The following is a 27,755-nucleotide window of genomic DNA, read 5'->3' as shown; positions in this document are numbered from 1 at the left end:
GCCTGGGCCGTGTGCTCAGTCCTTGGCCGGGACACAAGCGGGGGGCAGCCGGTCGGCTTCTCAGCACCCCACCCCTTCCTCTGCCTCTAAAATCAGTAGAAAAACATCCTCGGGTGAGGATTAAAAAAAACCCTGGCAGGTAATGGTGCTTTGCGAGTGTGGGCTGCGTGGGGATGAGGGGGGCTGGGACCCTCCTGAGTTCCCTGGGGTCTGTCGTGCTGCCACGCGTGGGTTTGCTGAGTGTTCCGTGGGACGCACACAGCCCTTTCAGAGAGCGGTTCAGCCTCGGAGGTGTTGGAATAGTGTCCTCGTTGTCCCGAATCGGAAGGTCTGATTTCTGTGGACTTGACTGGGGGGTGTTCTCTCAATAATTCTCTTCGGCAGTGCTTAAACAAGAGAGAAAAACTTGGTGTTTTCAGGTTTCACCTCATAGTTAACAGATGTTTCTCAGTAACGTGGCCTTAGTAAAGGTTAACATTTCTCTAACGTTAGAGGCACAGCTTACGTGCCCCAGGCAGGTGCCGTATGGGTGCGGTAGGGCCGGGCGTGGCCGTGGGGCCGGGTGGGGCATATGGGTGCCGTAGGGCCGGGTGGGGCTGTGGGGGTGGGCGTGGCGGTGGGGGTGGGCCGTGTGGGTGCGGTAGGGCCGGGTGTGACCGCGGGGCCGGGCGTGGCCGTGGGGCCGGGTGGGGCATATGGGTGCCGTAGGGCCGGGTGGGGCTGTGGGGGTGGGCGTGGCGGTGGGGGTGGGCCGTGTGGGTGCGGTAGGGCCGGGTGTGACCGCGGGGCCGGGCGTGGCCGTGGGGCCGGGTGGGGCATATGGGTGCCGTAGGGCCGGGTGGGGCTGTGGGGGTGGGCGTGGCGGTGGGGGTGGGCCGTGTGGGTGCGGTAGGGCCGGGTGTGGTGGTGGGAAGAGCACCCTCCACTTTGACTCCCTGACTCCCCGCTTTGCTCCTGTTGGCCAGTGGTCTGGAGCCCGTGGTGTGACTTGGAGCCTTTAGTTTGCTTGTCTTTGAAATGAAGATACTTGTTGGATATCGTTTAAAGGGACGGGTGAGGAGGACCCGTTGGGCACACTCGGTTTGTCCTGGGTTTAGCTGTACTCACCCTGCCCCCCCACATACCTGCGCCTCCTGTCCCTGCGGTTCCACGTGTCCTCTCCTGACCGGGTCCCCTGAGGGTAAGGGGCGGTTCTGTTTCTGTGCTGGCTGCCGTTTGAATAGAATGTTATTTTGTTTGGTAAAAAAATCACTCCCTAGTAATTTATTAACTCCCGAGCCCAGGGCCCGGAGGTGCGGAATAAATAACGTTCTCTTTGTTCCCGTTACCTCTCCCAACGCCGTTTCCCCACGCGGGACCTGGCGTCGGGGCCCGACACCCGGGCAGAGGCGAACGGTGGCGCGCGGCGCGCACCGCACCTGCGAGGGCCTCTCGCTGCGAGAGGCGGTTCCGTTGGCGCCGGTCAGGGGATGAGCCCGCGGGACCTGGCGAGCGAGTGGCTCCGCGGGGATGCTGGTCGTGGGCCGCTCCGTTCGCGGCCTTGGCTCTCCGCGGCCGCAGAGCCCGCCTTTGCTTTCCATCCGCCCCTCCTGGGCCCCAGACCGGCGCCGGGGCGCGCGCGGGGTGGGGGGCTGGGGGCGGCGGCTCACTCGCAGGGGCTCCCGGTGGGCGAGCCCCGCGCTCCGCGACCGGCGGCCGGGCTCCCGGGCAGCCTCCCCGGCGGGTCTCCCTCCGCTCCCCGCAGCACGCGCGCCACCTGGTGGCCGCGGGGGAGGCCCAGGTGCGCCGAGGACAGAGCCGCCTCTCTGCGCCCCGGGGTGGGGCCTTCTCGCTCCGGGCAGGAGCCCGGGGTGGGCGCAGGAGCGCGTTTTCCTCGTCAGGGTGGACGCCCGAGGCCTGGCGCTGGCTCTCCTGCCTCCCGCGCCCGCGGCTCCCAGGCTTCCCCCCAGCACGCGTCTCACCGGCTGCCGCGGGACTGGGGGTCTCCCGGGGACCCCGCCTTGGCTTGGCGAACAGTCAGGTCCAGCCCATTCCAGGAATGAACGACAGTTTTAGAAAGATAGGGTCTGTGATTACGGGTAGTTTCACGCCTCTGTGGGTGCCTTTCTCTTTTTTGTGGTTGGAACTGCTCACTAGGAAGCAGTTATGATATTCTTCCTTACTCCTTCAAGATAAAGGACCAAAACAACAAGTTCCAAACCAGGAGTAAAACCAAGTCTGCCCTCCCTGCTGATGCTGTGGCAGATCCAGGTTAGGACCGTGGGCAGAGGAGGAAAGATTTAAAAATCTCTGATACGCCCTGGCTGCTGCACACGGCAGACTGGGCGCCGGCCTGCAAACCAAGGTCCCCGGTTCAATTCCCAGGCAGGGCACATGCCAGGCCCTATTGGGGGCCTGCGAAAGGCAACCACACATGGATGTTTCTCTCCCGCTTTCTCCCTCCCTTCCCCTCTCTCTAGAAATAAATAAATATAATCTTAAAACAAAAAATAAAAATCTTAATAAGTCCAGAGGAGACTGTGGAAAGTTCTCCCAGGTGGAACCCACGCAGCCCACAGGAAGGGCTGTACTCAGGTCTCAGGGCCCAGAAGACACCCGCCGCAGAGACCGACGAGAGCGCTTCGGCTCCCTTCGCAGCCTGTTGTGATGCGTGGTGGCGCCGCTTCTTTGACGATATTGCATTCATGATGCCGTTGCAGTTGTCCCGATTATCCCCCTGTGCCCCCGCCCAGTACCCCCTTCCCTCCAGCAGCCCCCTCACCCTTAGTTCATGATCATGGGTCCTGCACATAACTTCTTCGGCTTCTCTATTTCTTACATTCTTAACTCCCCCGTCTGTTTTGTATTTGCCAATTATGCTTCTCAGTCCCTGCACCATTTCCCCATTTCTCCTCCTCCCCCTCCCAGCTGATAGCCCTCCAAATGATCCCCATACCTATGATTCTGTTCTGGTTTGCTTAGGTTGTTTTTGCTTTTTAGATTTGTTGATAGTTGTGAGTTTGTTGTCATTTTAGTGTTCATAGTTTTGATCTTCTTTTTATTAAGTCCCTTTAACATTTCATACAATAATGGCTTGGTGATGATGAACTCCTTTAGCTTCACCTTGCCTGGGAAGCACTTCATCTGCCCTTCCATCCCAAATGACAGCTTTGCTGGGTAGAGTCATCCTGGTTGCAGGGCCTTGCTTTTCATCACCTTGAATACTTCCTGCCAGTCCCTTCGGGCCTGCGGAGTGCTCACAAAGGTAGAAGAGCACCTCGCGGAGGCACAGGGGGTCCTTGGTGTCAGACGAACTTCTGGGCGGTGGGAAGGCCTCTGGCTTGTTGGTCCTGCTGCCAGCAGTGGCGGCAGAGAGGCCAGCTGGTGTCGTGGGGTGTGGATGCGGTCCCTCCAGGTCCCATGGCCTGACGTTTGGGGGTGAGAGGAAGGCGCGCAGGCAGAGAGGAGGGCTGGGGTGTGTGGGGGCGGGCGGTGCAGGAAGGTCTCAGTGAGGTCAGAGAGGAGGGTCAAGCCAAGAACGGGGACCTGCCCCAGCAGCGGGGGGAGGACGATGTCCATCACCTTCTGCGACCCATGGAAGCCACTCCTGTCTGTAGGGCAAAGTGACAGGAGGGGAAGCCACGTCTGAAAGGCCTCGCAGCAGGTGCGGCGCCTCCTTGGAAAGCCCAGGTGAGGCGCTGGGGCTGGAGGCTTGAGGACGGTCAGAAAGGCAGGGCAGCCAAGGCGTGTTCTTGGCACTCAGCTTTTGGGGGCGCTCATAATTAGAGGCCATGATGATTGTTTTAAATTAACTGTAATCACAGTTTTTAAATTGCAGAGAAACTTTATTTTAATGAGTTACGTGGAAATACATTTGTTCTGTCGACAAACTCCTATAACCGAACGTGAGGCTTTCCCAGTCGCCAGCAGGAGGCACTGCTCAGAGCGGGTTGCACGTGGGGACAAGAAGAAGGGTGGCACGGCCTGCATTGTGTGATGGCCGTTTAGCCGTAGAGAGTAACGTAAACGACACCACTGATTACGTACGTAAGCCCGCCCTCTGCCAGGGCGGTGCTGCCGCCGCGTTCATGCTCTTTTCCCTTCGTGGCGCGTGCGCGGCCGCGGAGCTCGCCGGTACCGCTGTGACCGCGCAGTGACTCTGTCTTCTCTTGTTCCCCGTGGAGCAGAGGCCAAGGAGCAGTCTGCGGAGGAGGACGCGGACACCGACCCGGACGGCAGCAGGCGGCCCGCCCCGGCCCTGCGGCGCTCGGCGTCCGAGGAGTCGGCCGGCTCCCTGGTCTCCGTTGCTGTCGAAGCCAAACTCAGGTCAGAGCGTGGACACGGCCGGTTTGCGGTGGCGGTGAGGGTTCCGCTTCGGACGGAAACCTGGACGGGGCTCCGTCCCTAAGCAGCTTTCAGTTTGGGGGTGCTCACCTCTGTGTGCAGTTGGGGCGCGGGGGCTGTCTGTGGGCTCCGGTGGCTGTAGAGCCAGGCGGTCCTCTAGGGTCTTCCCCGCCTCCCGTCCTCAGGCCGGAGCAGGGCGTCTCCAGGACGAGGTTCCTGCCACCAGAGACAACTGAGCTTTGATCGTTAGGATGCTTTTGATAGTTACCTGTAAACTTACGTTTTTTCTCTTGTGACTTATTCTGTCTTTATTCTTTAAAAAAGAAACAGACCCTGACTGGTGTGGCTCAGTTGATTGAGCATCTCCCTGCAAAGTGAAAGGTCACAGGTTCGATTCCCAGTCAGGGCACAGGCCGGGGTAACAGGCTCGGTTCTTGGTCGGGGTGCATATGAGAAGCAACCAGTTGATGTTTCTCTCCCTCTCCTCCTCTCCTTCCCCTCTACCCACCCCACCCCCCAAAAGAAAAGGAAAGAAACAGGATGTCATAATCTGTGTAGTTCAGCTTTGAAGGCTTTATTTTTTGACCTTATCGGAAAGCCCTGAGGCGAACTCTGGAATCACCCATCAGTGAACGCTCCTTTCTCCTGCTTTGCACCCCCCCCCCCCCATGTCTTCTGCTGGCTCTTGCTGGGGCTCGCACCGCTACCGTCCCGGAGTTCTTGGGGGTCCTGCCGTTGCCCCAGCAGTGGTCCGGGTCCGGGACACGCACAGCCTTGCCCTTCCTCACCCGGGGCTGGAGGCCCCCCGTCCTGCCCCGCCCCCCGCAGCTGGCCATCCCCGTGGTAGCGCGCTGGTCTCTCCTGTCCCCCGGCAGCCTGGGCGTTTGTTCCCCGGGAGCAGTGGGGGAGGGACTCTGGGTGGGTCCTCGTGTCTTCCCGTGTTGCTGCTGTACCCCGCCCAGGCCAGTCCCGCCTGGCACGCCCTGAGCACGCTGGGTGGCCGCGGGGAGGGGCCCCTGTGTCCGTGGGCCGTGGACGTTTCATACTCTCGCTGCGTCTCACACTTGGCCCTGAGCAACTCTGTCATTGTTTGCTGACGTCTTCCTGTCCCGCTTGTACGACATCAGCCGTCCTCTTCTCCAGGGGAAGCGGTCCTTGTCCCCAGCCCTCTCTGGACGTGCCTGTCACGCAGGCGCAGGGCGGGGGTGGCCCTGTGACTCTGCAGCAGCCTGCAGGGGTCGGGGAAGGGAAGCTCTCGGTGTCTGGAGAGTTTTCGTTGCGACGGAGGGAGCCATGCCCTGCCGCTGTCTGCGCCCGGAGTGGAGCCGGACACCCCACGGCCCCGACCTTCTGCCTCCCCCCAGCCCTTCCTAGCGCTGCAGCTTCAGCAGCGCGGGCCCCGCCGTGGCGGCCCGGGCGTCCGAGGCCAGAACGGCAGGCGAAGGCACCTTCAGTCAGGACTTCAGAAGCACCGCTTGGCTTCCTCCTCCGCGGTGTCGGCAAGGCTGGCGCTGGTCTGATCGCTGACGGCTGCAGGGGGACACGCGGAGGCCTGGCAGCACGGGCAGCGGTGCAGACAGAAGGCGACCCCGCTCACAGGCTGCCGGCTCAGGGCGCTGGTGCTGGTGTCCTCTGGGCAAGGAAAAGTCTTTCCCTGCTTAACTTCAGTTTTCTGAAGGTGGACCGCGTTTGATTGTGTGTGGATCAATAGGCAACATACTTGTCGTTCAGTTAAAATATATAGTCTCAGAGAAATAGAAGCAGGCAGCTCTCATAAGCAGAAGGGAATTAGTTGACAGAGACCCACTATAAACTTCAGTTTAGAAGCTGCTGAGAGCCCCCTTCTAGTTGCTAGGTGGGGTGCTGCCTGATTCCTGAGTCCCTTAATAAACCCAGTTAGATCTTCCGGTTTTAAAACAACACGTAAGAAGATCATAGCTTATTCCTCTCAGCTGTTAACGCCGGACACTGGCCGTGCGTGGGGCCGGTGCAGCCGAGGGGCCGGGGGAGGGGCTCCAGTCCCTGAGCAGGAAGATCGGGGTGCAGCTGCGCCAGGAGCGCCGCTTCCCAGAGTCTTTCTTCTGAGGCCCCTCCTCAGGTGTGTATTCCATAAGTATTTAGGGTTTCGTCCTTCAGGCTTTTTAAAATCATTTGTTTTTAAAAACTTACAGATTTTATTGCTTAGAACAGTTTTTGGTCTGCAGAAAACTTGAGCAGGGCACACAGTCCCCTTCGCCACGGTCTCCCGCCTCAGCCCCCCTGCTTGTCTGCCTGGGCGTTGGTGGGCGCGGTGCCTCTGTTACAACGGATGCACCGTCTGGTCACACGACGATTAACTGAAGTCCCGCCCTCACCCGTGTCCGTAGCTGTGGGGGGCGTGGTGTCAGCGGTCCGAGCCAGGCGACCGTGTGTCCATGAGACGGTTTCTCCCTCGCGCTCCGGGCGGGGGCGTGTGTGCTAGGCGCTCTGTCGCGCCTGAAGCACGCCCGTCGCGGGGCCGAGCCAGACGTGGCCAGCGCGCGTCTCAGGCGCGACGGCTGCGAACCCTGGCCTCTCCCCGGTGTCGCGTCACGTTCTGACTGTTCTGTACCACGTGAAGTTTCCTGAATCAGATTAAAGGAAAATCGTGTTTTTCAGTACAAACTTGCTAACTTTTGGGTGTTGGTATGTTTAAGGAAAAGCAGAACGACAGTCTCTAATTGCGCTGCTCCTAGGCCGTAGGCATTACAAAGCTTGGCTTACACGGAAACGCACTCTTTCCTTTTAAAGCGCAAGTGTCCGTCGTCCTTCCGAACGTTCAGTAAACCCGCCTTCTCCTTCTGTGTCTGCCTCCCTCTCGTTCCCCAGTGAACAGCTCTGCGCTTTCTGCTACTGCGGGGAGAAGAGCTCCTTGGGACAAGGGGACCTGAAGCAGTTCAGAGCGACGCCTGGCCTGATCTTGCCGTGGAAAAACCAGCCTTCCAGCAAGAAGGACGTGGGTGACAACAGCAACGGGACCTGCGAGAAAACACACCCCTCGGCGCCGCGCAGGCCGAGGGGACACAGAAAGTAAGCACCGCGGCCGTGCCCACGGCGCGGCTCCTGGCGCTTCCCGGTGACCCGCCATGCGCCCGGCAGACGCTCCCTTCTCCCAGTCTCTTATTTTCAACAAGTTTGTGACCTTAACTGTGTCCCAGCAAAGTCACTGTGGTCACAAGCATCGACCTTCAGAAGGAAACTTTAGAGGAGGTCGCGAGGACTAACGGGGTCTTTTCTCCTCCGAGCCCATGTCGGCGGCTTGTCAGAGCAGGCCACCGTCCCACGCTCGGGACGCCTGTCCTGGGCCCCTGTGTGTCCACGTGGCTTGGTGCGTGTGAGCCGTCCCGCGCGTTCACCACCACGTGGTGTACACCTGCTTTCTTTCTAAGGAAAAGTGACGTGCTGAGAGCGCCCTTTCTGGACTTAAAGAAGATGCTCTTTTTTTTTTTAATGAAATAATAATTTACTTAGATATCTGTATAGCTGTGTATGTGTGTTTATGTTCACGGGCAGTGTAGTTACCCAGAACGCTTGTCTGGTGTGTTTGCTTCCCCAGTTAAAAGCCTTCCCATCTGCTGCAGAGCGTTCGTCCAAGCCCGCCTTCACCGGGGTGCGTGGCTCTGTAGTCGAGGGAAGGCGTCTTCTGAGACCCACTGGTGGGTGTCGGATTCCCTTAGCTTGGAGGGCTCCCCTGCGCTGCCCCTGGGGTGGTGACGCCATCCTGCAGGTGCTTCTCTGGCCTTGACGGGGAGCTGAGCCCTGAGGCGTGCTGCGCTGTGGCCCCTGGCGGGCTCCTCCTGTCGGAGCCTGCCCTCGCCTCGAAGGCCCGGCAGAGTCTCCTAAAGGAACTGAAGGCGCACCAGGTCAAGGGAGTTGAGCAGGGCTCTGTGTTACGGAGGCCATAGCTGGGTCACGTACACGAGCTTCCCTGCTGACAGGGTGGGTGGTCTCATTCTCACGGAAGCCCCAAAAGTCCCGGGAACTTGCAGCGTCCATCGGGCCTGAGCACACTGAGGGGCTGGACCCGGTTACATCTTCTGTCTTCATGTTCCGCTTTAAGTAACGGTAGTTATATAAACACCTGTTCTAGGAACTACCGTTGGCCTGCGTTTACTTACTTTGTAAGCCAATTTTTAGTGAAGATGATAATTATGTAAAAGTAACCTCGGTTTCATGAAAACCTTTATACACACGTAGTGTTTACCAAGTTATTAAGTAACGATAACAAGCCAGTTAATGGACCTTAGGAATCACGCACATTCATAAAACCTGGAAGCCGTTTAGGGGTAAACAATTAATTTAGCTCGGTAATGATTTTAAATATTTACAGACTATGTTACTAATGGACTACACACCAGATAAGCAGCTTTTTTTTTTTTTTTTTTTGTAAAGGAGGTTTTAAAATAGTTTTCCCTTTTGGTTTGCTCAGTAAAAGGATCGATAATCAAGGATTCATTTCTTCTTTTGTTTTGGACCGAAAAGTCTGGGGTGTGGGTTTCAGCGGCTTCTCCCGAGGGGCTTCCCTGAGTGGGGCCGCTGTCCTCATGGGGTGGACAGCGTTTGAGTGAGGTGACGCGCACACACACGCAGGTCGCAAATAGACTGGTTAGTCCTTCCGCTGGTTTTTATACCATCCCCCATCAAACACTGGTGCCGGGGGAAATCATTAAACGATACGTGAGTCTTTCTGGATGACTGTTGATCTCCCGGCCCCAATAAAATAACAGTGATTAATAAGGAAGAATATATTCGTAGGGATGGAGATTATAGGGAAGAGCTTGTACTCCTTTTACTGTGGACATTTATAAAAACGAGGATTTAAAGTTAGCATGGCATGCTGAACTTTTAAGTTAAATCTGTACATTTCTAACGCTGAACATAAAACCATTGGTTATTTTTCTGTGGTTTGACATTTAAGTGTGTTTATTGAAATATGTTCATGCTTTTTTTCTTCCAGTGATTCCAGGTATAGAACAGTTTAGTACCCGGCCACTGTGCAGATTTTCTCTTAGTAGGAATCACGATAAATGCCCAGCAGACAGATGGCCGTTGTGTGTCGGCCGCTGTGTGCCTTGCCCAGTGTTCGTTACCGTGGTTTCTGCCTTGTCCTGCCTTCCACAGCCCCAGGCCGTTGGGAGCTGTTCCGTTTTTCCTTCTTTAGTTCCGATGTGTGATGGACAGTCGTGGTGGACAGTGCAATGTCCTGCCACAGACCCGCTGTCGAGATCAGTTGGGGACCCTGAGAAAGCTCCGGCTGACACGGTCTGCTCCCACCACCTCCCTCTTTGCCCTTAGTGGGTCTTCATTTCCCTGGGAAATAACCTCCTTTACATAAAACCAACTGCCAGTTCTGCCATGGTCGTCCTCACTTACAGAAAAGCACATTTAAGTTTCTGATTTGATCACATGAGGTCTTATAAGCGTTTAGGTAAGCCCAAAGAGAAGATTCATTTCATGTTGATAAACTTATGGGTTCTGATTAGAATATTAGAGCGCCAGTTTTTTTTTTTTGTTTTTTTTTTTTACTTATAGAATGGCAAAATAAACTTGCAACTATATTTTTTACACAGATCTGGAGACAGTTCTTAGTTGTTGCTTACATGATACAATGTAGCAGTGCCGTTTTATACTATGACTAATAACAGGTGTGTCCTAGAAGTTGTTTTGTGACAGTTTGTGCCTAATGAATTAAGATGGATCTGGCAATATGTGTGCTATTCGGGTCGTTACAAAACAACCCCTTTTCTGTGGTTCTCACGCTCCCACCCACTGTGCTCTTATTTCCCCAGAGAACGGTCCCCACAGCGGAACACGGTGCCCTGCGCAAGTGTGGGCACGCAGACCGCCTCCGACGACCCGGCCGGCAGACTATGGGATGAGCTCAGTCTGGTTGGCCTTCCAGATGCCATCGATGTCCAAGCCTTATTTGATCCCACAGGTAGGAGCCGGTCTCAGTCACAGCTGCCTGTCGGTTCTGTAGGCGTCTGGCTCTTCGTGAGTTAACACTTTCAAACAAGGTGGCTCATATCTGGGCATAACTGCGATCCCGCTGGGAAGAATGCCATGGTTAAGTATGCGTAGGTAACGCGGACTGCCTACTATGTCGCCCTGATTTATCTGTCCCTTGCTCGGGGCCGACCCTGGGCTGGAAGCTTTTATAAATATTTGCGTCAGCTTCTGAGTTGACAGCACAGCCGTGGTGACCTGGCGGTCGGAGGAAGATACAGTTTTGCCAGGGCCTGTGGGAACCCGGGGCACCTTCACTGCAGCGGGGAGGACAGTAGTCCTCGCGACGGGGGCGCCCCAGCGCGGCCGCGGGCTCTTGAGTAGCTCTGAGCCCGCAGCGGGCCTGCATGTTGGTAGCGGCTCGGGGGCCCCGTGACAGGTTTGCCGACCGAGCTGTTATTAGTGACCGGCGTGGCTCCCGGTGTGGGACGGAGCGGAGCAGAGGTGCAGATTGTGCGTGTTTGCCACACATCCTGTTGTTAGTCATAAACAAAGTATGAAATGGTGTTTTTTATATTGTATGCATAAGATTCCAAATACAGTATCTTACAGTAATATTTAATGGACTACAAAATAGGTTTTTTGGTTGGAAAAACTATTACTAGTTGAGCGATGCCCGTTCTTTTGTGCCCATCAGGGTCACCTGGCGGGCTTGTTAAACTGGGCTCCCAGCACGGCTGCAGGGCTTTTGGTCAGCGGGTCTCGGCTGGGCCTTGAGTTTCTGTGTTTCTAACCAGTGCCCAGGTGGTGCCGCACCCCGTTCTGAGAGGGGCTGCCTTAGTGCCCTTGTGCATTTTGCTCGGGGCAGGGTGGGGGTTGTGCGTCTTTGCTTACTGAGATCACTCTGGTCACCGTTTCTCACTTTGCTTCTCTTAGGCACATGCTGGGCGCATCGCCGCTGCGTGGAGTGGTCCCTGGGAGCGGGCCAGACGGAGGAGCCCTTGCTAGCGAGCGTGGACAAAGCTGTTGTCTCAGGGAGCACAGAAGTAAGTGAAAGACGCAGGCGTTTATGTGCGGCTTTGTGACCTCGTCTCTGGTCACCAGAAGGCTCCCTGGCTGGAGTTGTTTATTCAGGGATTGCGGTCATGGGAAACCCCTCAAAGCAGGAAGCTATTCATTTGTATCCAAGCGGTGTTTGTGCAAACCGCTAGAACACAGTATGTTAACGTTACGCAGTAAGTGGAACGTTTTAAAATAAATATTTCACATTTAAACCAAATTGGAATTTTTAGGAATTTTAGGGTTACTCAGTTACTAACTGTACGTATACATCCATGTAGATTTCACCTAAGACAAGACTTGGCAGTTGTTTACTCCACCAGGACTAGTTCGGTTTGATATTTTAACCGTTGACTAAAATACTCCCTTGCAGCTGAGCGGGCGGTTCAGTTCACCCGCCTGGCAGTGTCCCCACGTAAGGTCCCGTCCTCAGTCTGCCATCCTCAGAGTGTCCCCTGCGGAGCAGGGTACAGACACACTTGCAGCCCTCAGCCCCCTCCGCAAAGGCAGCGAACGCTGGGAGCTGAAGCAGCCGTCCCAGAGGAGCATGAAGAACGGGCATTCTGACCGTAGGAGTTACATGGTCCTTGACAAGGCTGATGTAGTTGGAACTTGTGAAAGTGTAGTAGAGACGAGGACCGAGGTTGAAGTCATGGCTCACTTATGGTGACATTAGCCTCACTCAGAAGACCCAGATGGCCTCGCTGACGTGGGGAAGGGCGGCTCACCCCGAGGCAACTCGGGTAAGCGCGCTCGCTTTGGGAACGTGACCTCACGTGCTCACGTCCTCAGACTTGAGCAGTAAGTGCCTGACGGTAAATCCCACGGTGGGAACAGACTCAGGTGGCCGGGTCCAGGCAGTGGGGCATCGGTGAGAGTTACTTCTTCCCTGAACTACTCAGAGTACACAGTTTGGGGTCATTTTGTGGCCTTGAGAAGCACGGGGTATCTCGGAGACAGCTGTGGGGTGGGCCCCCGACCGCTGCAGGACACCACGTGTGCCAGGAGGGGGCTGGGAGCTTGCCGGCGGAGGGCCTGGCCTCCAGTCTGCAGAAAACTCGGCATCTGTGGGGCCCAGTGGAGCGAAGTTGGCCTGTGTTGTGGGAAGGCAGCGAGCAAAGGCCGCAGGGACCTTCTTGTGTTGGGTGGGAATCGAAGGAAGCAACGTGAGCTCTTCAGTATTTACGCACACGCGGAAGGTATCGATCTGTGCGCGGGCCCGAGTTCGTGTGTACGCCTGTGTTTCCGGATGGGCTGCCCCGACGGTAGTCAAAGGCCCCCTGGATGATGTTTAAATGGGATTTAGAGGTCAAGGCCATGCCCCACCCGTGATGGAGGAGTCACGGCCACGGAGACCTGCGCTGGGGCCTTAGCGTGGCGCGGCCCGAGCACGCGGGCGCAGGCCAAGCGCTGGGAGTGGCCAGAGGGACGGAAGAGGAGGGACCGGGGCCCTTGGTCGGGAGGATCTGACTCTCCGCCCCAGCGAAGCCGTCAGAGTGGGCCGTGGGTTCTCTGTTGCTTTTTCCAGTTTTCATGGGTTTTGTTCTCCGTTATCAGACGGGCACACGGCAGACGCGTTAGCTAGAGCCTCTGACGCTGGTTCTCCCCTGCGAAGAGAGAGTTTGTCTTACTGACAGAGGATGTGCACAGATAAAAATGTGTTGGTGAGGCCGTGGGGACTGGTCGCGCTTACACCTCGCTGGCGGGGCTGCAGGGCGGCCCGGCGTCTCTAAAGAGAAGTCTCGCGGCGCCTGGCACGCTGCGGCGCGCTGGCCGCGTCCCCTTTCTGGGACTCCACGGAAAACACGCCTGCGGTCGTCCAGAGTGCCCACACCTCTGAACACTGCCGGATACTGGACACAGCGTGACTGACCACACATGACAGAACGGTCAGGCAGACCACAGCGTGGTCCGTGCAGCGGAACGGGGAGGGGCAGCGCTCTCGGCCCCCCTGAGCAGGCGGTCACGGCCCTCTGGGGTCTGGGGACGGGCGCAGTTCCCACTGAGGGCGGGGAGGGAAGCGCTGACCGGGTGAGTGAGGAGCGGTGCCTGGACTGGGACCGCACTAGGTGCTGCAGCGCGGCGGGCGCCCGCGTCTCTCCCAGGGCTGGGGGCCGGCCCCTCCGCACCTGCTCTATGCGTGCGTGTGAGCACCCACTGGGAGCTGGTGAGAGCTAGGCTCCCACTGCTGGAGAAGGGAGCTGTGCGTAAGGAACGGCTAACGTGAATTTTGTGGCGTGGGAGAGGGACCCGCGGGGTCGACATAAGCTCATGGCTTTTAATACCTACAGCGATCCCTCACTCATCACGGGTGTTACGTGCCAGACCCCCCGCGAAGCAGGAACCTTACATTTATTCTACACTCTCAAACCTACGTCACTTTTAACAACATACGTACACAGGACCGCAAAATCCTGCGGTACAGTGACAAATCTGTGATAAATAATTAAATATAATATTTTACAAAACCCCGTGATACAGTGAGGCCGCGATAAGGGAACCACAATACAGATGTACACAGGCATGAACAGAACTGTAGGCGTGTGTACACGCATGGGTCGGCATGTGCGTGCATGCATTTCTGAGCTCCGTCCGCGGTAAAGGCTCGGCGGCCAGGACCCCGGGAGCAGGAGCGCACCCAGTGCCCAGCCCTCGGCCCCTCACCGCTGTTCTCCCCCAGAAGCAAAGCGGCTCCGCTGCGGGGAAACGAAGGTGCCGGGTCGGGAGCAGGCGCCGACCTGCGGGGGCCTTGTGAGCGCCCCGTGGGGCAGCCACAGGCGTGGCCCTGTGAGGTTTTCACGGAACAGAGTGAGCGCTCACGCGTCCAGGCTCAACACTGGGTTGGCCAGAAGTCTCTTTCTTTTTCTGTAAAATAAAAGACACGTTCTTCATGTTCACCAATAACTTGATCGATTCGGGTATTTGGGGTCTGTCGGCTGTCTCCCGCGTGGTGTGACGTGGGTTGTTCCCGGTTACTGTCTCGGTTTGATCGCTGTCGCCCTCAGCAGGTCTACCCGGCCGTGGAGCGTCGTCCGGGGAGACGTCTCCAGCACGAAATTCACAGACCCCTTCTGACATTCACTCAGTCACAGCACCTTCCCCACACACTGCACACATCTTTTTATTTTGCGTTTCAGTTGCGTTTTTACCTCTCTTGAAATAAGCATCATATGCCAAAAATGTTGCTTATTTTCTTCCATCTTCAATATTAAAAAACGGCTACACAAGAATTTAAGTTTTTCCTTAAACGCACGCTGATATGACAGCTGTCACAATACAGTCTAACGAAACTGTTTTGAATGCAGTTAAAGGCAGCTAGGTGGTACTAGAGCCGTCGTATGGACTTTTTGGCTGACCCGGTAAACAGCCCAAGACAGTCCCATCACTCCGTTCCCTGACCTTCGTCCCTGGCTTCCCGTTCACTCAGAGACCAGAAGCCAGTCCTCACCGACAGACAGGCTCTGCGGTCCTGAGCCCCCACCGCCCTCGGCACATCCAAGCACCACTCAGTATCAGTCTCCCAGTCCCCGTCCTCAGCCGCACCGAGCCCAGCGGCCCCCCTCAAGGACACAGGCACCGACCCACCCCGGGGCCTCTGCCGTTCCTCTTTCTCTGTTGACTGTGGACTCTCAGGGGTACGTGTGGCTTGCGGCCTCGTTTCCTCCCGGGATTTCTTAGCGAGGACTTTGCTGGGCTCCCTCTTGAACATTTCAAGTGCTTCCTCTCCCCGTAGGACCCCGCTTTGTTGTCTCCTTTGCACTTGCTGCCGTCTGACAGGGTGTATAACTTACTTAATAATCCGGTTTCTCTCCCCAGAACAGTAGTGTCCTTCTGACAGGGCCGTCTCTTTGTCACTCCTCAGAAGTGTTTGTGCCCTGAAAGGTGGCACTGAGGATCATTCATAGAATCATTCATAGTGACAAGTAAGAAGTCCAGAGTCCCAAGTATTAAAGGAGGTCACCAGTGGGGTTCATTTTATGCAACTTTATAAATTTATAATGGTCCTCCCCGAATCTCTCAAACAGCAGATTTTTACGGCTCTGCGTAAGTGATGGGATGGAGAGCTGGTGACAAGGAAGATCTTCAGTGTCTCAGAGGCTCCCTGGGGCAGAAGACGTAAAAGTGCTGTTGAACTTGGAATTGGTTTTTATTGTGCCGAGAGGCAGATGTGCTGAATCGTTGGCTTTGGTTATCATGACATGTGGCCGCATGGATTATGGTGCTTCATCTGCCTCTTCAAGATGATGTGAGATCAGCAGTGAGAGCATAATGAGTTTTCAGAGAAGTGCCCTGGGATTGAGCATGTCAAAACTGGGTATTTGGAACTATTTCTGTTGATATTTTATTGCCACAAACCATGAAAGTTTATGAAAAGCAAACAGTGAAAAAATATACTTACACTTGTCCTAAAAATTTTGGACACGGAATTTCCTGTTTGGTCTAAAATATATATTTTAAAGTTTTGGTAGGTTTTAAACACAGTTATTAAAAAGAAAAAGAAGTACTTTCTGTTTAGAAGTGAAAGTTGACTAGCTACACCTCGGTAATTTTGGTTGGGGTGGAAAGTGGTTGTGGTCACGATGCACTATTTCTTTTGAGACCTCCCTAACTTTGTTAGGGCCCCCTCCCCCCGTTACACGCATGATAGCTACTGAAATGGAGAGGCCTCCCCGTCTAAGGGGGCCGGGGGCCGGGCCAGAGCTCGGAGGGAGGGTGGCGGGCTCTCCGCTGGCCAAGCGTGCTCATCTTTTGATAAGAAATACCTGAGCGCGGCTCTCTGCCGTGTTGGCGTGAGTCTCTACTCCTTTGGGTCCCCCCCACCCCGGGCTCTAGGGCATGGCTAACGCCCGTTAGGTGGGTCAGGTTGCCCCTGGCACCTAGCAGAGTGCCCGGGACCCTCAGAGTCCCTTGTTGCTGACGTCCCCGGGCAGTGCTGAGGACTCGGGCTGGGACGGAGGGGCGGGCACTGCTGCCACCTCCTGGCCGCACGGACAGCCTCCCACAGCCGGGGGCCCACGGTGGCTCGGGATGCCCGTAGCGCCGAGGCTGAGGGTCCTGGTGGAACTGAGAGCGCAGCCCCTCGCCTGCAGCTGCTGGGTTCACGGGATTCCCTCGGTTGTCACGTGGCGTCCTGACCACGCAGTGCGGCTTTTCTGGGGCTTCAGCGGCCCAGGGGGCCGTCACTGCCTTTCTGCACTCTGGAAGAGGGCGCTACACTGCCCGCCTGTGTGCCAGGGAGGGTCCCGGCGTTCCCCCTGGGGAGCCCTGGGGTGCTGCCCCACCCTGGAGCTCCCGGGGCTTGAACGCCGCCAGGGGCGGTTTAACTCTGCGCCTACAGGTGTTGGTCCCTCTCTCCCCTGAGCCCCCTGCGCCGCACGTCCCTCTGTCCTCCCAAGACACAGCTCGCCGGCCTGCAGCGCGTTTCTGCCCTCTCACCTGGTTCTGCATCGGCGTGGCGTCTCTCTCGGTCCGCAGACGTCAGAGGTCGCCTGTATGGTCTCCCCTAGGGCCGACGCTTCGTGTGTGGTTCCGGGTTTCCCCACGCCCACAAACCCGCGCCGGCTCCGCACCGGGGTCTCCGCTGTAACTTCCTTCACTCCGGTTCCTCTTCGGGCTGCACGGGAGCACAGAAGTGGCTCTTCTGTGACGCGGCGCGGCAGACGCTGAGGATGTAAATGGGCGCTGAAATAAAGGGTAATTCTGGTTGAAAACAGGGACAGTGCCGGTCTCTTGGCGATCAGAGGCGGCCGGGCTTCACCTGGAGGGAAGGGGACTCGCAGGCCCGTTTCCCCAGCGGAGGCGTCCGACGCTGTTTCATTGTCCGCCTGAGCCCAGTGGCTTGTAGTGTAAGTTCTAAAAGTATTATCAGAGCGTGTGTTCTTCGTTTTCCCCTGAGGTTTCCCAGGAGGAAGGGCCCACGCTCACGGTGCGTGCTGCGGCCCACGCGACAGGCTGCAGAGCGGGGGCGCCCCGGCAGGGCCTCGGGGCTCACGGCTGTGGCTGCGGTGTCGGGGTGAGCCACGCAGGGTCTCCGTGGGAGAGGCGGCGGCAGAGCCTGGCAGGGCCCGGGGCGCAGGCGGCCCTGGGTGGTCTCCCGGCCCCGAGGGCACTCCTAGAGCCCCCTCCTCCGCGGCAGGGTGTGCGCGCGAGGGCCCTGCACCGGGACGCTCCAGGTTGTCACTGGAGCCTCCTCGGCGCCACACGTACCAGAGGGGAGGCCGCCTTTAGCACCCGTAGGCTGGGCCCAGAAAGCTGCGCTTTCGCTTGGGCACCTGTGGGCACCCTGGCGAGACCCCTGTTCCCGAGGCCAGCTGGGCAAGGCTCCCTGCGAGAGCGGCCGCGTCCCTGCTGGAGTCCCGAGGCTCAGAACGGAAGTCGCCTGTGTGTCTGCGAGCGTTTCCCTCTGCAGGACACCAGTGGGCGCTCTTCGCACGCGACTCTGATTTCCCCGCCGCCGCCGCAGGGAGGCCGCGGTGGGTGCCCTGGCGGTCACCTGACGGAGCTTTGGTGGGGAAACGTGTTCACGAGGACCCTTGTGACTGTGATGGCAGATCCTGTGTCTGGCTCTGGAGTCCTCGTGGTCTGGCAGTCACACGTCCAGGCCGGCTTTCCTCTGACGGGGGAAACGTGGTGTGTATCACTCCACCCCTTTATTTTAGCCCGTGTCGGTGTTTACACTGACTGCGCCTTTCTTGCGAGAAGGGGTGGTGCTTTTCAGAATCTAACTGGCGATCTGCATTTCAGTTGGAGCGTTCAGGCCCCGCGTGTAGAGCGATTAAGTCATCCTGTCGTGCCCGTTTTCCTGTTTGCCTCTGGTGCGCCCTTTCGCCTGCCTTCTTCTGCACCGAGTAGTTTGTGTTCCCATTTGATCTCCCTCGGAGCGGTCCCTGAAACTCCTCGTTCTGTTATCCTATCGGTTCCTTCAGGCGCTACAGTATACGTCTGCCACTCACCCTGTCTCCCTTCAAGTGATATTATGTAGTTTGGTGCCTAATAAAAATGTGCTTCTGTTTCCTTCCATCCCCCCCACGCCCCGGACTGGGTGCTGTAGCTCACGGGCAGTTGACTTACGTATGTTGCAAACTTCATATGACTGTTACTTTTGATTAAACAGATACCTCTCGAGACTTAAATGATAAATTAAATATAGTTGTGTGGTAGCTGCCCCTCGGCGCTCTGCACTCCTCTGCGTAGATCCAGACGTCACCTGGTGTCATTTTCTTTCGGCCTGAAGGCTGTCCTGTAACATTTTCGGCCGTGCGGGTCTGCAGGTGATGAACTTTTCCAGCGCTCATGTTTCGGAAGCGCCTCTGACCTCCAGGTGGAAAGCCTGTCTGCTAGCTGCAGGGTCTGGTTGACATTTCCCCCGCGCCTTGAAGCTGTGGCTGGGCCTTCTCCCTGCAGCGCAGCTTTAGGGGAGCGACCTGGCACCCTCCTCTCTGGCCCTCGGGGCGCAGCGTGGCTTTTTCCTCTTTCCGTTCCCTTGTGTTTTTTTAAAATGCTTAGTTTTCCAGTTCCAGTTGACAGTGTTATGTCCGTGTGGGGGGCCCAGCTCAGTGACCAGACATTTGTTACCTTACAGAGAGCTCCCGCCTGACACCGCGCAGGGCTATTACAGGGTTACTGACGGCGTCCCCCGTGCTGAGCCTTCCGCTCCCGGGACTGTTACCTCCTTAATCCCTCACCGTTCTCACCCCGATCCCCCCGAGTTTGTTTCTGCACAGCAGGGCTCTTCAGCTGGGTGGTTTTAGCCGCGGGCCCCTGGGCCTCAGTGTGCTCTCCTCCGCGCGGCCTGCGCTCGGGCTTGGTGGGTCCCCCGGTCTGTGCGCGCTCAGTTCTCACGGTTAGAGAGTTGGGGGCAGTTCTTTCTCCAGGTATTTTCCTGGTCCCTTGTCTTTCTTTTGGGGACTGCAGTTACCTAAACATTCGGCCCTGTGGGGTTGCCTCTCTGCTCACTGGCACTTTTTCTTCATTTTTAACATCCTTTATCTCGCCTCCGGGCCCACCTTTAGGTGATGTCTGGTTTTTTGTCTTCAAGTTCACTCTCTTTTGCAATTTGCAATCTGCTGTTCACCTCATTGGGTGTGATTTTCACGTTGGATGTTTCTGTCGTATGAAGTGTGTCTTGGGCCCTTGTATATCTTCTCTGTCTCCGCACAGCGTTCCTGACACGGGGCCTACACTTGGCAATAACCGTGCAACGCCCTCACTGCTGGTTTTAACATGGGTGTCAATTCTAGGTCCGTTTTGACTGATTGTTTTCACTTTGGATTGTGATTTCCTGCTTTTTGGTGGGACTGGTGGTCTTTACTTGGTGGTGGCTCTTTTTCACACGAGGGGATCGGGAGTCAGGGTGACAGGCCGTTCGGTGGGGCCCCCAGCACGTCAGGCTTGTTTTTGGTCCGGTTCCTTCAGTGGACGAAGGTGGTGAGCAGGGGCCCTGAACGTCACCCCCTCCTGACAACATCTGAGACGGAGCAGACAGGATTTTTTCTTTATTATTTTAATGGAGAAAGTCCTTCCATGTGTTTCCTGAACCACAGCAGCTTTCCCCTACGTTTCATTACCGAGAACGGCTCCTAAGTTCATGCCGTGAGCTAGGAACCAAGGGGGGTGTCGGGACAGCCACCATCTGCTGCTCCCCGGGGCCAGGGATGCTGCCCGTGTGGCTGCGGACATCGGAGCGTCACCGACAGCCTGAGGGGGGAGGAGACGGACCGGGGTTTTATCGTGAACTGATGGTGTCTGTTATTGGAAGCGTATTTTGACTGAGGGAACCCGAAAATATTTTAAAAGTTGAAAAGTTTTAAGATTTTGCTTTGAGCATGGGCAGGTTTCAGTAGGTTAACAAAGTCATCGTGAACAGAGTTTTGTTTTGTTTTGTTTCTTAGGGTCTTATTTATATACTTTTAGAGAGAAGGGAAGGGAGGGAGAAAGAGGGGGAGAGAAGCATCACTCGGGTGCCTCCCACACATGCCCTGCCTGGGGCCCAGACCCCCCACCCAGGCCTGCGCCCCGACCAGGAAAGGCCTGACAGCAAGCACCCCGCTGAGCCCCACCAGCCCAGGCTTGAGACCGGAGTCTGAGGGGGTGTGGGCGCGGGAAGAGGGCAGGTGTCTGAGGACGACCGGGGAGGGCGCTGGGTGGGGAGTGGCGGGAACGGGGTGGAAACCCGCGCGAGGACTCTCGTTCTGAGCCCCCGCCTGCGAGCGGCGCTGTTAACAGATGGGCGCGCTGCCAGCTGCCCGTGGTCGGGCTGGGAGGGGCTCCCTGCAGACACAAACGGCCAGCAGCCCGGCCGCCGCTGCGGGCACCGTGTGCGCTGGGAATGCAGGTATTACGTGTGTGAGGTGAAGGCGGAATGTCGCCGGCACAGGATGCGTCGCCGCGACCTCCCGGCGGACCCTGTGGGCCGGCAGACGTCTCTGCGGTTTCAGGCCCGACGCAGCTGAGCTCAGAGCCCCTGACACATCTGCGGGCTGAATGTCAGGGCTGGACGCAGGCGGCTGTCCCAGCAGTGACCGCGAGTCACCCTGCGGACGGGGAGGACTGAGCGGGGACGGGAGGGGGTGGAATGGGGGCCCTTTGTCACCAGGCAGAGAAGGGAGTCCCGCGAAGAGGAGGACGTGACCCAGGGCACACGTTCCGGGGTGCGCTGGGAGTCACCGAGGGTGACTAGGAGTTAAGGAGGTAGCGCCAGCGATTTCAAGTGTGTTCTGTATGGTCAGCTTTTCTAAGTGAAACACGACTGTATTCAATGGGGAGAACCAGGAATCCTGACTGGTTGTTCTGCGCCCGACTTCGTTGCTCATGTCGAGGGCTGTCTTCAGCCAAGGCATCCTGTCCTGTGAAGGCTCGCTCTCATCCTGCACAGCAGGGGAGAGTCTCTCCTCCTCTGAACGCAAGGCTGTAGGGCAAGGCAGCAGAGGTCCATCACGGGTTACTCTGTCCTCATGCTAGACGCAGAGTCTGGCTACAGCGTGGTAGTCCAGGATTGGACTTTGCAGAGCAACTAGGCCGCCCTGTCCCTAAAACTGATGTTAAATTTAGTTTGCCCTGCCAACCTCGATTGTTCAATTTTTACTTAGGAATTAAGTTGGGTGGAAACTGGAAATTTGCTTTAGAAAATTAAGATTTTGTAAGGCTCATTCAGTGAAGTTGCCTTGAACCTCAATGAAAGTCATAATTTTTAAAAAAAATTTTATTTACTGATTAATTTGAGAGAAACATTGATTTGTTGTTCTGATTATTCATGCATTCATTGGTTGTTTCTTGTAGGTGCCCTGACTGGGGATTGAACCTGCAACCTTGATGTATCAGGATGACACTAACCAACTGAGCTACCCGGCCAAAGCTCTTTTCAATCTTTCTTTTTAGTTTTAACTAAGTTTGATTTAAAGAAATGAGCTTCCAGTCCTGGCCGGTGTGGCTCAGTGGATTGAATGCCACCCTGTGAACCAAAGGGTCGCCGGTTCAATTCCCAGTCAGGGCACAGGCCTGGGTTGTGGGCCAGGTCCCCAGGTGAGGGGCGTGAGAGGCAGCCACACACTCTCCCTTCCTTTCCCTCTCTCTAAAAATAAATAAATAAATAAATTTTTTTAAAGAAAGAAATGAGGTGAGGGGTGTTCGCTATTGTAAAGAGCACCTGTGAGGTAAAGCACAGGGGAGGGGAGACTATCATGGGCTTAGAAATGTGTGAAATACCGTTTGAAGGCCACATAGGAAGCCGGTGAAACCCCTTGTCTCTAGGGAATGGGTCCTCTGTAGTTCTATCGAGGTGTCTTTTTATTATATGCCCTTTAGACTGAAGTTTTGGATTTTGAATCATGAAAATCTATTTCCAAACTAAAACTCTATTTTAGTAGTTTCTAATGTGGCCCTAAAATTTATTTCAAAAGCTCATTGCTGTACTTTCACCCTGGCCTGCAGGTGTTTTTGATCTTCAGTTTTATATTGTGTGATACCGGAATCCAGTCTCATTTCCTCACGAATGGAGAGCCGGTTGTTACACCGTCATGGATTGAAATGTCTTTTCTTTTGCCCACTACAGTATTCCCGCATTTATCGCGGGTATTACGTTCTAGACCCCCTGCAATAGGTGAAAATCCGCGATGTAGGAACCTTGCATTTATTTTAGTATTAAATATATTTTAAGGCTTAATAAACCCTTCCCACACACTTATAACCGTTCCCAGTCCCTTATTAACCTTTCCCACACGTTTATAAACACTACTTATGTTCTTAAACACATTCTACACTCTTAAACCTACGTAACTTTAACAACATACGTATACAGTACCACAAAATCCTGCGATATAGTGAAAATTTCACGGTAAATAATTAAATATAATATTTAAAAGTCCCGCGATAAGTGAACCGTGGTAGAGAGCGGGGCCGCTGTAATGTGAAATGGGGTCTCTGCCATGTAGCACGTGTTTAATCAGTGCACGCGGGGGTTGTTCTGAGCTCTCTGTGTAGCTCATCTGTGCGTTTACTCCAGTGACAGGGTCCCGCTGCTGTGGTCACCGGCCTGCAGCCCCTGCTCTGTGCTTGGGAGGTTACTGCTTCCACCTCCAACCTGAGCAGACGCGCTATTAGAGACTTTCAGATCAGCTCCCCCACTGAGCACAACCAGAAAAGCCAGATAAAGCATTTGTTCAAAGAAATACTTAAATATGTTAGAGAACCACCAGGCAGGTGAGGACCCGGAGGGCCGAGGGCCCAGCGGGAAGGACTCCAGGGAGGCAGCCTGGCTTTCCCTTGGCTTTTCCCTGGAGACGCCTGTGCAGTTCGCGAGAGGCCCGGCGAGAGGCTGGGGAGCTGGGGAGAGTTTCTGGCAGCCGGTCGGTCTAGGAAGACAAAGGTAGGGCTGGTGGGCCGTTACCTGCCGTGGACTCACCTGGGGTCTGTGAAGGCACCGTCGGAGCGAACCAGCTCACGGCCCGCGGGTCACATCCCGCCCGGCACCCAGCTCTGTGGCCCACGAGCCACGATGGTTTTCACGTTTTTAAATGGTTAAACAACTTCAAAGGTATTTTTCATAATATATGAAAGTCATACACGGGCAATTCATTGTTGCGCTTACTGATGCATCGTTGGTTAGTTCTTGCATGTGCCCCAGTCAGGGATCGAACCTGCAACCCTGGCATGTCGGGCCGATGCTCTGACTGACTGACCGACCTGGCCCGGGCTTGCCATTTCTTTTATCATATCCAGTTTCTTGTTAAGCTCACCCCCTGAAATGTTTATTTAAGTTACTATGATTTCTACGTGTAGAATTGTCATTGTTCTGTAATTTTCAGGTCTCTTCTATTGCTCTGCTCCTGGTCGTTTTGTATTTTATTGTCTTTGCTGTGGGTCCTATTTTTTTGTACACCCCCCGACTCTAACCCCCCCCCCACACACACGCCTCAGCGTGGTTTATTGTATGTATCCTGACCATGTAGGGGGATAGGTTATGCCCATCTTATTCTGTCCAGTGCCTGGTTTTGTCCTGGGCGGCTCTCATGGTGGCCAGACGTGTGTCCCAGACGACATCATCCCAGTTGTCCGCAGCATCAGAAATCGACCCGGTTTGTTCAGCAGTTCAGCTGTCGCTTCTGAGAGTTTCTTCGGGAACGTCCATTTTAGGGGGGTAACAGCTTTGAGCGTTTTCACATTGTGGGGTGCTCTTCTCTGAGGCTCCCTCGTTTCAAGGCTCCCCCTCAGTTTCATCCTCGGTACCGTTGCTGAGCTTGATCTGCTGGTTGGAGGCCTAGGATGCCTCTGCCCCAGAAATGTCCTCAGCTGAAAGTGTGTTTAACTCAGGTCTGAGCTAGGGATGCCCTTCCGTTTCAGCCTGCTTTTAGTTGCTCCAGGTGACTTCCGGTCCTGAGGGTTTATGTTTTCCTCAGTTTACAGACTTTATCTTCCACAGAGCAATCCTGATACTTCTCTGCCTTTTCCCAGTAAATAAATACTTTTTCTGCACGAGGCGTTCTTTTATCAAGGTATGTTTTGCATAATTCACCCCTTTTAAGGTTATAGTTGAACATGTTTTGAGACATGTGCACCGTCAGTTATGTAACTGTCATCACAGTCAAGAGAGTGTTGACTTCGCCCCAAATGTTCTCTCCCGGCCTGTGGAGGTCGGCCCTCTCCTGCCTCCAGCTCCTGGCCGTGGCCGGCTGTTCCTCCCCTGGCGCCGTGCGCTTCCTAGATGCGTGCGTGGAATCGTGCGGCGCGGGCTTGGCGTAACGGCTGCTCCCTGGCCGGCGCTTGGTTCTCTTATTTATAAAGCTGCTATGAACTCGGATGGGACGCCGAGTGTCTCCCTGTTTCTCGTGTGTAATCGTGGCTGGAATCATCCATTTGTTTGAGAGTAAATGTGTAACTTTGGAAAACAGTTAATTTTGATCCTGTTTGTCATTTACCAAATTGTAAATTTTTTTCTTTTATGGATTATGCTCATATAAAAGTTTTTGCATATTCCAGAGTTACCTTTTGGTCATTTCTTCTTTTTATAGTTAAATTACATGTGTGCTATGAGACTGTGAAGTAAGATTTAAGGTTCTTTGTTTTCAGTAACATTTTATAATATATCTGTATAAAACGTATATTCCCTAATTCATAGTTGTCTCTTTTCATTTTAATGACTTTTTCCTCTAACTGGATTCAGGGCCACCTTTGTGGTGTGCAGGCATGTCGGGGGTCCACCTGCCACACCTGCCGTGTTGAGGCGCTCGCACCTGGTCCAGCGTGGTCCTGGGGGAGATCCCCGTGGCACCAGGCAGGATGGGTCAGAAACGCACGGTTCCTAGTACATGTCAAACGTGCCCATCCGTTGGGTGTTCGCTGGGTTGGTTTTTATTGCAGTCAGTCCTGCTTCTGGTGCATGTTTCCAAAGCAAGCACTAGTTCTTCAGAGTGACTGCCACGCCTGAATCCCAGTGCTCCCCTGTGAGCACCCTGGGAGTTAGGGAGGGTTTCCTTCCTTAGGGGCTGGTCGCTTGCGCCACGCCCCGCGGCGATTCTCAGTGGCTTCAGCCTGAAACCCAGCCTCATTCATTTTGGTTCTGTGGTCTTGCGTCTTGCATTTTTCAAGCTGTTTTTTCCCTTCTGAACCAAATTTTCCACATTTCAAAGATTTTGATGTGTTTCTTATTTAATCACCTCAAAAATAGTCCATGTCATTGCTTTTGATTTAAACATCTGTTAGACGGGAGCCTTAAAGTTTTTTAGCGGACACATTTGGGAGGTTATCCTTATATTTTAAATTTGTAATTATTAATATATTAGATTTAGGACATATCTGCTTTTCCATACGGCCTAGCAAATATTAAATTTTTAAATTTTGTGGACATTTGTTATGCCCATATAAAAATTCTATGTGATTTGAATAGAATTCTTTACTTTTGGAATATGGATATCTGTATATATTTGTGTAAGTTTGAAACTTTATCATTGTTACTGAATTCTTTATATCCTATCTACTTAATATCTTGATTTTAGAGAGCTGTTCTTGCCCATTTATGTATTTCACTCAGTTTTAGTTTATATGTCAAGGAAATTCATTAGGTATATCAACTTTAAAGACCGTTTCTTCCTCTGTTGGAGCTCACGCTCTAACGCAAACCTCATTTTAATGTGCACCTCCCCTTCGCCCCGTCCCCCGCGCTGTGGCCTGGGCGGGATGCTCTCTGCAGGCAGGTTCGCTGTACGTCTTCCTGTTTGATGGCATTTGTCTGTGCTTCTGCCCCCTCCCTCCAGGCTCTTTAGTTTTGAATTTCTTGTGTCACTGTGGCTCATACATACACACACACACACACACACACACGTATACGTTTTATTTATGTATATGCATGGACATAGAAAGTGTGTGATCACTTTTATGCAGGGTGGAGCAAAAATAGGTTTATAGTTGTGAAACACAGCTTATTTTTGTATTATTATTGATGAATTATTATATCATTTTCTATATGAACAGCTGTAAACCTACTTTTGCCCACACCTTATAAAGTATATTTTGCACATTTTGTAAGTTACTGTTTTTAAATAGGGAATTTAACCTGTTTATTTTTATTATTCATATACCTGAATGTTAATGTAGCAGGTATTAAAATTTTTGCAGCTCTTGGACCATATTACATTTTTACTTTTGATTTTGTATTTAATATTGCCAATGAGACGTAATGCCTGATCTTCCTTTTTTTTTTCTTTTTTTCTTTTTTACGCTGTCTAAGTCCATATAACGGCCAGTCTCACAGAGCAGAGAGCACCGGAATAGGTTAGACTCGGTTGCTGTAGCAAGCGGCGCAAATTGTGGCAGGCAGATTCGATCACCTGCCACAGAGTGTTGCTTGCAGGCCTGATCTTCCTTTCCTGGTAAATGGCCCGTTTTTTTCCTGCGAGCTCCTAAAATGTTTCTCACATCCTTGGGAACATTCTGCCAGTGTTCCTTGGTGTGACACCCTTCGGTCTGAAGCTGGCCTTCTCTGTCAGATGGAGTTGTGCGTAATGTTAGCCTAGAGTTAGAGATGTTCCCCTGGGATGACTTCTGTGATGAGAGTCCTTTTCCTCTCCCCTGGCGCTCCTGTCAAACAGGCACTGGGCCTTTGGGACCCGTTCTTCCTGTTGTGTCACCTTCTTCTGTCCTCCCTCTTTATTTCTGCATTCCGGGACAGTCTCAGCTGGCGAGTGAGGAGGGCAGTCGGTGGAGGTTGGAAACCGGCCGGCGTGTGGGAAACCGGCCGGCATTTGATGCTTTCAGAGCACTCGGCCCGTTGCCGGAGCCCATACAGAACAGACACTTGAAAACCAGTGAACGAGCTTCGGACTGGCCTCGGATGGCTTGTTTCTGGTTCAGACCTCGTCCGTCATCGCAAACAGAAGTTTTGTTGCTTCTGTTCCGTGTCGTAGATTTATCCTGAGAGCTCCTTCCTCCTTTAGTTCAGCTGGTGGAATGGAAGTCGGGGCTTCTCACCTGCTCACGGCCCGGCAGTGTGCGCCCTCCGAGGGTTTTCCTGGGGCCAGTGTCAGAGATAGAACACTTTCTTCCTCTTTTCCTCGCCTCGATTTGTAATGATGAAAGGGGAAAAAATGCTATTTAGGAGTTTTGAATACTGACTCCAATCAGGTGTTTTCTTGATACAGTATTTCAGAGCTGTCTGCCCCACCTTCCTGTCTCCAGACGTTCAAGAGCTTTGTAATTGTCACCGAGTTTCTAATTTGCTTGATTTCTAACATGCGGTTTTTGAGAAACTGAGGTTAGAGAAGTTTCTGTGGAAATTCATTCCTTGATATTTTCTACAATTTTACAGATACTTTTTACTTGGTTCAAAAAGATAGATTCCGTCCTGTATATAAAGTGTACTTTCGATGCCAAATATCTCTCAGTAACTATGTAACTACAACAGACAGGAGTGAGGCACT

General features: G+C 54.3%; 1 protein-coding gene and 1 non-coding gene across 2 annotated transcripts in view; one reads left to right on the top strand and one right to left on the bottom strand.

Moving 5' to 3' along the window:
- The window catches only part of KMT2C (lysine methyltransferase 2C), a 204,449-nt gene that overhangs the window by 72,313 nt on the left and 104,381 nt on the right, over positions 1 to 27,755 (top strand). The window contains exons 3-6 of the mRNA XM_090287721.1: positions 4,167 to 4,305; positions 7,171 to 7,371; positions 10,131 to 10,279; positions 11,224 to 11,333. Of these exons, the coding sequence (XP_090143847.1) occupies positions 4,167 to 4,305; positions 7,171 to 7,371; positions 10,131 to 10,279; positions 11,224 to 11,333 (599 nt within the window). The remainder of the gene's footprint in view (positions 1 to 4,166; positions 4,306 to 7,170; positions 7,372 to 10,130; positions 10,280 to 11,223; positions 11,334 to 27,755) is intronic.
- Positions 26,557 to 26,685, bottom strand: LOC150002375 (small nucleolar RNA SNORA28). Its single transcript, XR_016513227.1, has one exon. It is a non-coding gene; the product is annotated as a small nucleolar RNA SNORA28 (small nucleolar RNA).

This window comes from Furipterus horrens, unplaced genomic scaffold (genome assembly GCF_987537825.1).
Source record: "Furipterus horrens unplaced genomic scaffold, mFurHor1.1.pri manual_scaffold_9, whole genome shotgun sequence".
NCBI classification, from domain to species: domain Eukaryota; kingdom Metazoa; phylum Chordata; class Mammalia; order Chiroptera; family Furipteridae; genus Furipterus; species Furipterus horrens.
Note: the sequence above shows the minus strand (reverse complement) of the source record. Positions and strands in the feature narration are given on the sequence as shown.